This window comes from Plasmopara halstedii (genome assembly GCF_900000015.1).
Source record: "Plasmopara halstedii genome assembly, contig: Scaffold_614, whole genome shotgun sequence".
Lineage (NCBI taxonomy): Eukaryota > Oomycota > Peronosporomycetes > Peronosporales > Peronosporaceae > Plasmopara > Plasmopara halstedii.
In genome coordinates, this window is record NW_020187532.1 from 1,069,003 (window position 1) to 1,080,394 (window position 11,392).

Sequence of the window (11,392 nt, forward strand, 5' to 3'; positions counted from 1 at the left end):
CCTTTGTACGGTCACATCATCTTTTGTGACCCACCCTTTCATACGAGGGTAAGTGTAACCCCGTTACAACGGCAGTGGTAAAATTACTGGTTAGGCATATTCAGATGCTGAATTGAGTAGCAATACCGATGACAATCGCTCGTTTTCAGGAGTTACGATCATTATTGCAGGAGCGCCAGTGTTGTTCAAGCCCAAGTACCAGCGAATCATTGCAATTAGCTCGGCGGAGGCTAAGAATATGGCTCTCAGCTCTCGCACTGAAGACGTTCTTTGGACGAGGGCGATACTTAGGACATGGGTCACGAGCAAGTTGAGGTTGCACAATTTTACGAAGACAACTGAGGTTCGATTGCTTTAGCCAACAACGCCGGATACCACGTTCGGATGAAGCATGTGAACAGTAGGCAGCACTTCATACGCGAGGATGTGACAGAGAGAATTTTGACAATCGACTACATTGACACGAAGCGTCAGCTTTTAGGTATACTGACAAGCGCACTCGGAACGCTGATTTTTTGATTTATACGCGAGTCATCGGTTGTCAATATTAAGTCAATGCCGAGGATCAACAAGTATTAATGGCGAGTGGGGGTGTTGAGACGACACCACTCAATACTTTTGAAGAACGATATCGCAGCTATAAGTATATTTTACATGCATAAGTATTACATTTGTTGGTGTCGAAAGCAAGCTCAGCATAGTCAAGTAAATAAGGTGTGGTGGCTTTACTTTCATGATGGAGGGTTGAAATCCCCTTAATGACAAGAACTATTCTATCGATGTTTAGGATTCATTGTGGGGTACCTAGCCAGTATCCACGCTCCTCGTCCTTTTTAATGGTTTACTGACCAGATCGCATTACAGGTGAGTAATTTGGTAAAGCTGTGGTAACATTAGGACAGGAAAGACATGGAGCATAATAAACTTTTCGCTTCGGGTTTTAACATCATATCAACGATACCAGACCATGCTGGAGCATGCCATGCTGAGGTTGCGTCCCGAATAACATAAAAGCGGTGATGTATAAGTCGGTAAAAACGTAATAGATCATACTACTCTGACGGTTGTATTAACATCAAAATTAAGAAACACAAGCTTCAAGACGTATACAAATTTTGGTATATTTTAACGTAGGATTGTCATCATCTACATTCAAGCTATTTGTGAGCTCATACCTAGATTATTAAGCGGTCGAACAAAACGCTTGTCTTGTATTTTTTACGATAAAGTTGGAGAGATGCCATGCCTATCGAAGAAGAAGATAAGCTATAGCTATAAGAAACGTTGCATCAGCGCACAATAAATTTTTATAGGTGATGACTTCATGTTGCTAATTATTGCGCGTCTGCTTACTTAAAGCTACACAATGGACTCTTTGGGTTCAGCTTTGGCACATTGGTGCATCAAAACTCACCCATGTAGGGCTAGATAAAAAGTGTAGTGTCTGGTTTCTTACGGACCACATATCATGCGACCACCTATTACGTGCGCAATAATGATCGTGCCTGATATGGTCTAGATAAAATGCTGCTCGTATTGCTTACCGATAGAGCAAAGTTGAATACTTTCTGCTACAAGTATAGCATCGGTGTGTTTATTAAAAAACCTCCAAGGTAACTAGACTGTGTTGAAGCGTAGTCTGCTCGGAGATGTCACGAAGACCGTAGGAGAATATACAGGGGTGTGGGGTTGAACTGCACCCACATGAAGCTTCCATGTGCGGCTGATGTAGCTCTAAATGTTTACGTCGCTTTGAAAGCGGACCGGACCGCCATTTAGCAGCGCAAGTGCCGTTCTCAATGCCCATCGGATTATTATTCGCCTTGTCTAGTATTCTGTACTTGATGTCCTTAACACGAGGCACTAACTTACACTGAGTGTTAAGTTACTGCAGATGGTAAGCCTTGAGCTGGCAAATATGCATCGGAGCGTTTTGGGATAAAGCGGCATATGAGATCCCAACTCGTTGCTATTCAATGTGTTTAGCAGCGCAAGAAATGTTGCCTTTAACCTGTACGCTGTATTTCGCCTTATCACTAACTATTGACGTCACTATTGTGACAAGCGAGAAATTTTAGTCGGAGTGGTGCAAACAGCGTCTGCCGCTACTTTTGGCAGGCTTGCCTCATAACTTACCTCTATACATACTCTGCAAAGAAGGATAGCCATCTTTTGATTCTATGTGAGGGATGTGGCGCTGTGCGCGAGGACGCTTGCTCAGTGTAGATAAGAGACGGCTTCTATCTAGGCCAGCAGGCGAATCCCGAACAGCCAGACTCGCACGTTGATCAGCTGGAGTCGTTTACAGAGGTATACTATATATCAAGTAGCTCCTGGTCATGAACAGATTACTTTCTTATGCTGTTTTAAGTTGGAGAGAGTCAAACGTGAGTACAAGTTTATGCGCATCGACATCAGCTTGGAGTAGTGCACATCCTGTAACAAGTATGATGCGTCACAGCTATGTTGGAACGGCAGAAAGGCACACATGAAGATTTCATTCCCAATCTTGGTAACTACTTTTCTTGCCGCACCCAAGCACCTTGAATTTCTGATACGTAGTTGGTGGAGTGCCGAGCCATATTTGCTAATTTTGTGAAATAATTGTGTTGAGCGTTTGTCACACTAAGCCACATCATCAAATCACTTAGTTTTAGAAGCATTTTCCAATCTCCGATGGCCGCGATTTGTATACCATTAAAGATTACATCGCCCACCCGAAAGACACGCGTGTCTTTACTAGGGAATGACGTAGTCAACAGATACACTCGAGCACCACTCTTAAGCTTTCATTCTACATTCGACTTCACGTGCTCTACGCGACGACAGACACATAAATCGTCGAATCCAGATTGTGCGTTGCTACGATATGGTCTGATCATCTGCGTCACCAGACCATCAAGATTACTGGTGCATTAAGACAGTCCCTGTGGCATAAGCCACCACGCCCAGAGCACACTCCTCAATATTGAAAAAGTAATATTGTCTCTCATCAGCAGTTGATAATAATTATCAACTATGTCAAAGACACAGAATTGATTACAACTAAACAAGCTTTCCTGTTGCTGATTTTTTGTGGGAGTAGGCGTTTAGTCCGGGAGAGTGGTTTCATGAAGTATATTATAAACATGCACAATCTGACATTTGCAGCTGACCTTTGCAGCGCAGACAGCCGGTACCGAATGGCGCACTGATTTATTCACCAGACCCGCTTCTTGTTTCGCACGGAAGAGAGCGTCCACGTCAACACACTTTTGCTCAGTTAGGTATGACGCGGGATAAGGCTTCGGGAACCAGGTCAAAATTGTGACATTCCCCGATTTGGGGGCAGCACGCCATGCAGCTTCACCACGTCCCTATTATCCTTCAACAAGGTTGAAATGGAATCCATGTATCCTTAGGGAGAGCTGTCATACTCCTCGCACTTAATGCTCTGCGAGTGTTTTCAGTGACGGACCATGCATGATGACGGATCAGTTTTACTTCCCCTACGGTACATTTTGGTGGCAGCACCAATTTGCGCTTCCATATCACTATCTTCTAGGAATGAAACTACAAGCTCAAGTGCTGACAGAGGTAGCGAGCTTTACAACTTTTCCCTGTAACTCTGTCTTTGAGTAGCAAATCATTCTCTTCTCAATCACATGGACCTTTATTGCTCCGCACGGTGGGCACATCACACGGTGGCGTTGTACCGTTAGATCGTGACCAGGATGATTTATCCTTTCTAAATTAGTTTCTGGCCCGTCTACTCGCGACTTTGAATTACCCGTCGCCATCGACCAAGGTACGGGAGGATGCGACACCTGTCCACTTCAGCTTTCGATTGGCCTTGGCACACGAGACAACAGCTCACTGCTCTTCGTCACCATCATTCCAGAGGCTAAGGACCGAGACATACAATTGTTCATTTCCGTCGTAACCAGCGTACTTGTATGAAGAGAATGCGATAGAAGTCTCATTTTCCAACCACTATAAGACCGCGGCTCACTGCTTCTGGTCTAGGAGCTCTGCTGGAGGCGATTAAGAAAAATCATTGCTATCAACTTTAAAGCAGAACCATGGTTTTTGTGCCTGTATTAAAAATGTGTCTACTTCTGGTAGAGATGCGTTCAAGCTATACTCAAAGCGAAGTGCGTAGCACCTAGTGCATAAACCCTAGTTCGTGGCGTTTCAGCTACGACATTCTTCTTTTCTCGAAAGTAGTTTTATGGCAAGATAAAATGTCACGCTGTCAACGTCCACATAGTTTCTCAAACAGTCTGACTTATACTATGTTGTCACACAGTCACTAGTTTCTTTACGAGTGTTACGAAAATGGTATCAATATTCGACACCTTTGATGCCACTGCAAAATATTTACTGTTTTCAACAGTCGCGCATCGGGCATCGTTGACGACGCTTTTAATCTATCAGGATGGGTCCAATCATGTTTAATAAAGCTCGGGATACTGTTATCAATAGCTAAAGTCATTGCGTTGTTCATCAAAATCAATTACTTCATCTTCTATTGGCCACGACTTTCGCGGCGTACACTAAAATCTAGTTATGTCTCCGTGCGTCGTTCAGCTATTATTTACCCGCGAGAAGTTCGTTGGCCTCCCTCGTGTGGGAGCTCGATATGCCTCTCAGGCGAGAGCGAAGGAGATGCACAAGAGAAATATGTTAATCTTTGTACCACAGCCGATTTTGATGGGCAACAAAAAGTAGCGAGTGAACGTACCAGACTATGCGCTTATGTAGCATGACTCATCCTTGTCACGATGTGACGATTCTGCTTAATCATCACTACGTGTGAAGGGCTCTTCGTGCGAGGAAAGGAGCATTCTTGAAGAAGGATGAGAGCGATTATTATTGTGCGTGCAATGATTAGGGCGGAAGGTCTTTCCCTCACTACCTTCGCCAGAAGCTTTAATAGAGCGGGAACCAATATCTTTCTAAGATATGTACAGGAAAGCAATACAAAAGACCCACCAAACGTGTTGCTTTCGGATCAAGTGGTGAGTCATGTCACACACTGCATTTGAATTTACAACATACCTCCTGCCACCTGCTTTGAGCCTTACTGATACAGAAAGTCGGAGCCGAGTAATGAAATTGACTATCTCTTACTTCAGCCTCTTCGTGATTAAATAGCCATGATCTCGGCGCAAACGCCAATTCCTTCAAAAGAAGTTTTGCAAAACATGGCCCGCTGCACTTCATTCAGGTCCTTCAACAAAACAAACGGGAACGACCAGCGGCTGATGAGATAGGACAATAATTCTCTTACTGTAGCAAATACTCCGATGATGTCACATTCTAAGCAAAATCCTTACTAAATTTCAAGCCAAACTCGAGTTTATAGTGTTAAGTGTTTATATAATAATAAACACTGTTATTACTGTGAAGGCAGTTAGTATAGGAAATCTTACCAGCGGCGATTAATTGTCTGGCGACACCGCTCAGGCCACATCGTACCTATGTACAAACCCATTTTCCGCGATATGCTCGTCCATAGTCAAGCAGATTATGGAACGTCCGATGTACAAAATGGACTAGATTACTTACGAGTGTATGTGCTTTAATAAGTCATTTGTCAATAGACTGGTGCCCCTTTGTTTTCTACGAAACTTTCTTTCTGGGATGCCTCATTCGAAAAGCATGACATCCGGGCAGTCTCGCTAAGATAAAGGCCATTAACAATTAAAATGGACATCTATCCCAAAGGAATGATGTATCAGTATGATATGACCAACTGCTTACACAAGAATAGTGTAAACTATGCCGAAAGGGCACGAAGTCTCACCAATCTCTTAGAAATTACGTCAAATGGTATTGTAGAGCGGTAGAAGAGGCGTATACGAGATAGTTCTGATTCTAGCTCTAGATCGGCCATTCCACCTCGTTATTGGCGTCCTGCTCTTGCAATAGGCTGCGCTTTATTCATAGCGAATACAGCGGGCATGGAAGCGCGATTGCGTTTGAGTCCCGCCTGCTGAGAGCAATAAAAAATTAACCTGTTCATGACACGAAATCATTTACAATAAAGTATGCCCTCGTCAGATTCTAGTATCCATGTGTGGGTCTTAGCTGGTCGCGATCCATACCGATCATAAATCCTCGCACACAGCGACATATTTTTCTTACAAACTTGACTAGATTTTTATTCTTCTTTACGGAGTACACCCTGTGGTAAAGATTTTGCAAATGTGATGGTGAATGCGCTTCCGCGGTGCCCGGCTATAAGCTGCCGTGTGGCAGGATGGGATGTCGCTACTCAATCATACGCACAGCGTACGGGTCAGACGCAACACATGCTGCGGCTGACGGATTTAAACTCGAAGACTTTGGCCTCGTTTTGACGAAGTGCTCGGATACACGCCCCCACCGTCTAATTTTTGCTATATCACAACACTGTTCCGCATGACACGCAGCATTGAGTGGGGTCTCACGGTGAGAAACATGAGTACAGAGTAATGTACGGGGTATCTAGCGTCCCATTGGGTCTTCGGCCTGACCTTGCTCCAAGTCAAAGACCCCTCACTAGATGCATAATTTGGATCATGAATATTATCAGGAGTGTAGGATTCAAACCGGAGGTGGTGATTGTCCACCGCGATGCCAATGTAGTACTTTGTGTTTTGCATAATTAAACATAAGCAACGTCATAATTTGAGGTCACCCTTCAAGAGAATGACAAATTGCTCGGAACCATGTATTGATGGTCCGAATGTACATGATGGCAAGCACAAACGTCTCAACAAGTTTAACCCTCACAGAATGCGGTGGTCCCTTTGAATATTCTGCCGATCCTGGCAAAGTGTTAGCGATCCATGATTATCATTAATATATTAGATGTCCCAAAAAATACGCTGGGTCATACCGGTATTGCGGTTCTCTTGTGGGCTGACTGCAAAAGGTGGCTCATCACGCTGCTGCCCAGCAACTCTGACCAGTGATGATACATGAAAGTTTTAACTTGACAAATCGCTCTTGTAAACATGCTTGTTGGTAGCCATTGTATCGGATAAAGATTCGCGCTTTGCAATGAATATTGTTCAATGTGCTCGGCACCATATTGGATTTGTCAACCGCTGACCATCCGCATCCAGATAGTCAGACAGAATGCAGATAAGTCGAATTGTGGAAAGAATTCTCCGAAGCACTTGCGCCAAGAGACCGCGGTGTTAAGGTGAGTTACTCCCACAACAATTTTGCACTGAATAGCGCATTGCATGGCTCCACAGACTTTACCCCATATTACACTAATGGTGTAGTAAAACGCCGGGTGTATTTAAAACCGCCACGTAGTGGCTCCGATCTTAGTCGGGAGAAACGGTTGATCAAATTCAACTTGCTGTAATCTGCCTAACTACACTTTGAAGTACAATCAGTGGGGGTATTTAAATGAGATCGAGCGTCATGTGCAGGGTGAGTGACGCCATGGCTGAGAGCCAGAATATTCACATGCAAGACGTCAATGCCATAAGCAGGCGAAACAAGAATAGGTTGTGGGCAAAATAATTTTTTGAATTTAATCAATCGGCAGGTGCGGGCATTGATTTGATGTGCTTACACATTGCACTTGCACTTGTCCCTCAGCAGAATAGGTACAGACATATTTTATCATGATAATCAATTAAATTTCTATGACTACGCAAAAGATCCCAAGCGTAACACTGCTAGATGGAGGGACAGGTGAAGAATTGTTTGCCCGTGGGCTCGCCGACGATCGCCGCATTTGGTCCGCGATAGCACTTGTACACGAGCAGCACCATAATTTATTACGGGAGGTGCACATGTCGTTCTTGGACGCCGGTGCTGATTGCATCACGAGCAACAATTACGGAGTGACCCCCGGTGTTGGATTTAGTGACGAGGAGATTCAACGATACACGACAATAGCTGGTCGAGTGGCTCGAGAAGCATGTGACCAATGGACAGCAGCGTCCCTGGACCCGATGAGACGAAAACCCAAAGTCTGCGGGTCGCTGCCTCCTTTGCTGGAGAGTTACAGAGCTGACAGGGTGCCCGATCATGAAAGTGGAGTTGAAATGTATACATTGATTGCTCAGACTTTAAACCCTTTTGTCGATTGCTACTTAGCAGAGACATTATCGTCGAGTAGTGAAGCCAAAATGGCATTGCTCGGAGTGCATCGGAGTAGAGATGGTGACAAAAATATGGAAATTATGGTGTCATTCACATTGAATAGTAAGGGACGTCTTCGAAGCGGAGAAGATCTGTGCAATGTATTTGAGAAGTTGATCAGTTTTTCCGCACATTTAACGGGCATAAAGCTGCAGGCGATCCTTTTTAATTGCTCTCAGCCTGAGGCAATTTGTAAGGCACTCAAAGAGCTGCACGAAAATGATCATACGCGTGCAATTTTGCGCGAGCAGGGGGTGCTTTTGGGTGCATATGCTAATCGCCTTACGATCATCCCGGATGATTGGGCTCTCGCGGAGTACAGCGAACCACAAGCCATACGCACAGATTTAGCTGTGGAGAAATATAATACTTTTATCTTGCAATGGATAGAGCTGGGTGTGGAACTTGTGGGAGGTTGCTGTGGTATTGGACCCGAGTATATCGCAAGTATTCACCAAATGCTGAAAAGACAAGGTCGACGCTAAGTTTGTACTCAGAATTTACAATATTTGCTGAAGGCTAGTGGCCAAGTCAAGGTGGAGTTTTTGGTAGAGATAATATGACAGTGCGAAGCTTGGATTATGCAAAAATGATCCAAAGAATTATGTTCGAGCTCATTCAAATCAAGCAGAAATAATTGTTCAGTGCTGCTTACAAAACTGACCTTATTCTTCCTTTTGCGCTAACAAGGCTTTCGATGGAATAGCAAACTGACAGAAGTGAATCTACATCTCGAAGGTGACAAGAGCAACATATTTTTTTGAATCACAATCAGCCTCAAATATTTGTCATTTTCCCGATAGCCTTCATTGTATTCAAAAGCAGTACGCACGGAAGCACTGCACAATAATGCTCGAACCCTCGGCAACATCAGGTGATGCCCACTCGTACAGATTGCAAGTGCGCGGCAATGTCGTCAAAGTGAAAGCGCCGAGCCATTTGCATTGGCGTTTCGTCATCGTACAGTGCTGCACGCGCTTCTACATCGGCTCCCGCTCGTAATAACTCCTCTACAAGATCCAGTCTATTTTTCTCCACTGCTTTGTGTAATGGAGTCATCGTTGTGCGAGAACAAACTGCGTTAACTTGAGCATTGCTTGCTTTATCAAGCGCTCTTTTCAAACGATGTACACACTCTTTCTGCGTCATACTGTCACTTTTTTCGATGATTTGGTGCACATTAACCGTCTCCGTCCTAGCCACACTCTCCATCTCTTCATTCTCCACTTCCAAAAGGAACAACTCACGCGCAAAAGCTTTTCGATATCTTTCCAATAACACCTGTTCCTCAAAAGTATAAGCTCGATTAGGTATCACATCCAAATCTTCTTGCCGAGCGGACTGTATTGCTAACGCGTAGGTAATATCGTGTCCAACAAAATGTGCAAATTGTCCATCCTTTGGGTGGAATAAATTCGAATCCGTCACATCATAGCATCGCCCTTGAAATTTTATATAACGCCGGTTTCTTATCGTTTCTAGATTATAAGTTACTACCTTGCTCTCTGTCTTCGAACCGAATCCCAGCGGACATTTACCGCCGGTGCTTCGTCTGAATTCTGGCGACAAGAGCTCCGCTCTAAGCGACTCCCACTTTTCACCAACAAAACGGTCGCTTAGTTGGGCTATTACCTCAAAACGTGAATACAAGCGCACAAACCACTCCTGTACAAGCTTATACCGTCGCTTTTTCACTTCCTCTTCACCCTGAAATGCATCTAACGGCAACTCGCAATCCAAGTAGCTGTTCACTGCTTTCGCATCGTCCGCAGCGTCCGGCACGAGTCCTAACTGCAAAATCAGCATCGTGACGTCATGACCTATCCAATGGCTGTAAATTCCATCGCACTTAAAGTCAAAAAACGGATCTCCAGTCACATCAAACGCCGTCCCGCACAGTGCCACCCAACAGCCTGACTGTTGCAGCTGTGAGAGTCGTACACGAGGCGCCGCGTCTAGTCTTGCAGCTGCTAAGCTCTTTGGACGACGACGATTAAATAATTTGTTACAATATAAGCCGCACACCGCGAGTATAGTGCCTAAAGCTAGCGACAGCACCAAACGCTCCGAGCTCATCATTCTTATCATTATAAGAAGGAAAGCTTTGTTTCGAATTTGTCATATTTGAGACGTTTTAGACAATTTGACATGCATTTCTAAAATCTGCTGCTGAAGAGCCTTAAGTTCACTTTGAACTTCTTGCAGAGCACGCGTTAAGTGCGGAATGATACCCACATAGTTAAGTGACTTCCAGCCATCGACATCCTCTGTCACCAAACCTGGCAGGACTTGCTCTACTTCGTCTGCAAGAAATCCTGGGAATGTCCCATCAGGAAAATTGCGGGATGGAAATTTGTCTCGTCGCCATTCATATGTCACCTGATGTTCGCGGAGCGAGGAGTAAGTTTGGAGTGGAGGATGTTAGACAGCAGAGAGAAGAAAACGTACCGGGCGTAGCTGATTGATGATCATTTGTGACGATGTGAGATCTTGTATCGTTGTTTTTAAGCGTCCATCAGAGGGTGTGGTGACAACTGTGCCAAATATAGTACCACCACAGCGGAGGTCGAGCCCAATCCCGACGCCGCCAGTTACTACTAAAGCACCAGTATTGGTCGCTCCTGATTGAGTATTACTTGATATAAGTACGTTTCCTGCCGCTACGTTCACACCAGTGTCCACGACAGTCACGCCACCCTGCACACTAAGTCCTCCAGATGCTATTGTCGTTGCACCGCCTGCTGTCACTGTGAACTGAGATGTACCATCTACCATGGCATCGATGAGGGCAAAGCCACTAGTTGCGGTTGAGTCCATGGAAAGTATCGCTTTATTAAAGACGCTGGCGGAATTTTTCAGCAACAACGTGCTAGTCGTAGTACCGGTATCAGTAATGCTAGCACCTCCATCAGTCACAATCAGCCCGGTGTTGGTGATAGTAACTCCGCCAGTGACACTTAGACCACCACCGTCGATCGTGGTTAATCCTGATGCTGCCACAGAAAACTTGGGCGATCCACCAGCTACAGCTGCACTAATAAGAAAAAAACCAGACGTTAAAAAATCAGTGTCCAGGCGCAAAAGTGCGTCTGAATAAACTCCTGAAGTTGCAGTATTTATAACTGTAAGCGTGTCGGCGGCCGTGCCAGTGTCATAAATTCTTGCTCCGCCAGTGGTGACAGTGATGCCAGTGTCTACTACAGTAATGCCTCCGGTGATACTAGCTCCACCGCCAGAGACCGTAAGTCCAGTGTTCGAC

The 11,392-nt window shown here is 44.8% G+C and overlaps 4 protein-coding genes across 4 annotated transcripts; 2 read left to right on the plus strand and 2 right to left on the minus strand.

Annotated features, from left to right (window-relative positions):
• Window positions 1–1,468: 1,468 nt before the first annotated feature.
• On the plus strand, window positions 1,469–1,779 carry PHALS_12244 (uncharacterized protein; the record flags this gene model as incomplete). Its single annotated transcript, XM_024727755.1, has 3 exons — window positions 1,469–1,485; window positions 1,551–1,613; window positions 1,680–1,779. The coding sequence occupies 3 exons, from the start codon at window positions 1,469–1,471 to the stop codon at window positions 1,777–1,779; spliced, it is 180 nt and encodes a 59-aa protein (XP_024578301.1).
• Window positions 1,780–7,631: 5,852 nt separating this feature from the next.
• PHALS_12245 (homocysteine s-methyltransferase) lies at window positions 7,632–8,983 on the plus strand (the record flags this gene model as incomplete). The annotated part of the gene is made up of 3 exons (XM_024727756.1): window positions 7,632–8,556; window positions 8,824–8,871; window positions 8,937–8,983. 3 exons carry the CDS (start codon window positions 7,632–7,634, stop codon window positions 8,981–8,983), a joined length of 1,020 nt encoding a protein of 339 aa, XP_024578302.1.
• A 20-nt stretch (window positions 8,984–9,003) lies between these two features.
• Window positions 9,004–10,212, minus strand: PHALS_12246 (ankyrin repeat-containing domain protein; the record flags this gene model as incomplete). Its single annotated transcript, XM_024727757.1, has 1 exon — window positions 9,004–10,212. One exon carries the CDS (start codon window positions 10,210–10,212, stop codon window positions 9,004–9,006), a length of 1,209 nt encoding a protein of 402 aa, XP_024578303.1.
• A 39-nt stretch (window positions 10,213–10,251) lies between these two features.
• Window positions 10,252–10,950, minus strand: PHALS_12247 (uncharacterized protein; the record flags this gene model as incomplete). The annotated part of the gene is made up of 2 exons (XM_024727759.1): window positions 10,252–10,512; window positions 10,582–10,950. The coding sequence occupies 2 exons, from the start codon at window positions 10,948–10,950 to the stop codon at window positions 10,252–10,254; spliced, it is 630 nt and encodes a 209-aa protein (XP_024578304.1).
• Window positions 10,951–11,392: the final 442 nt, after the last annotated feature.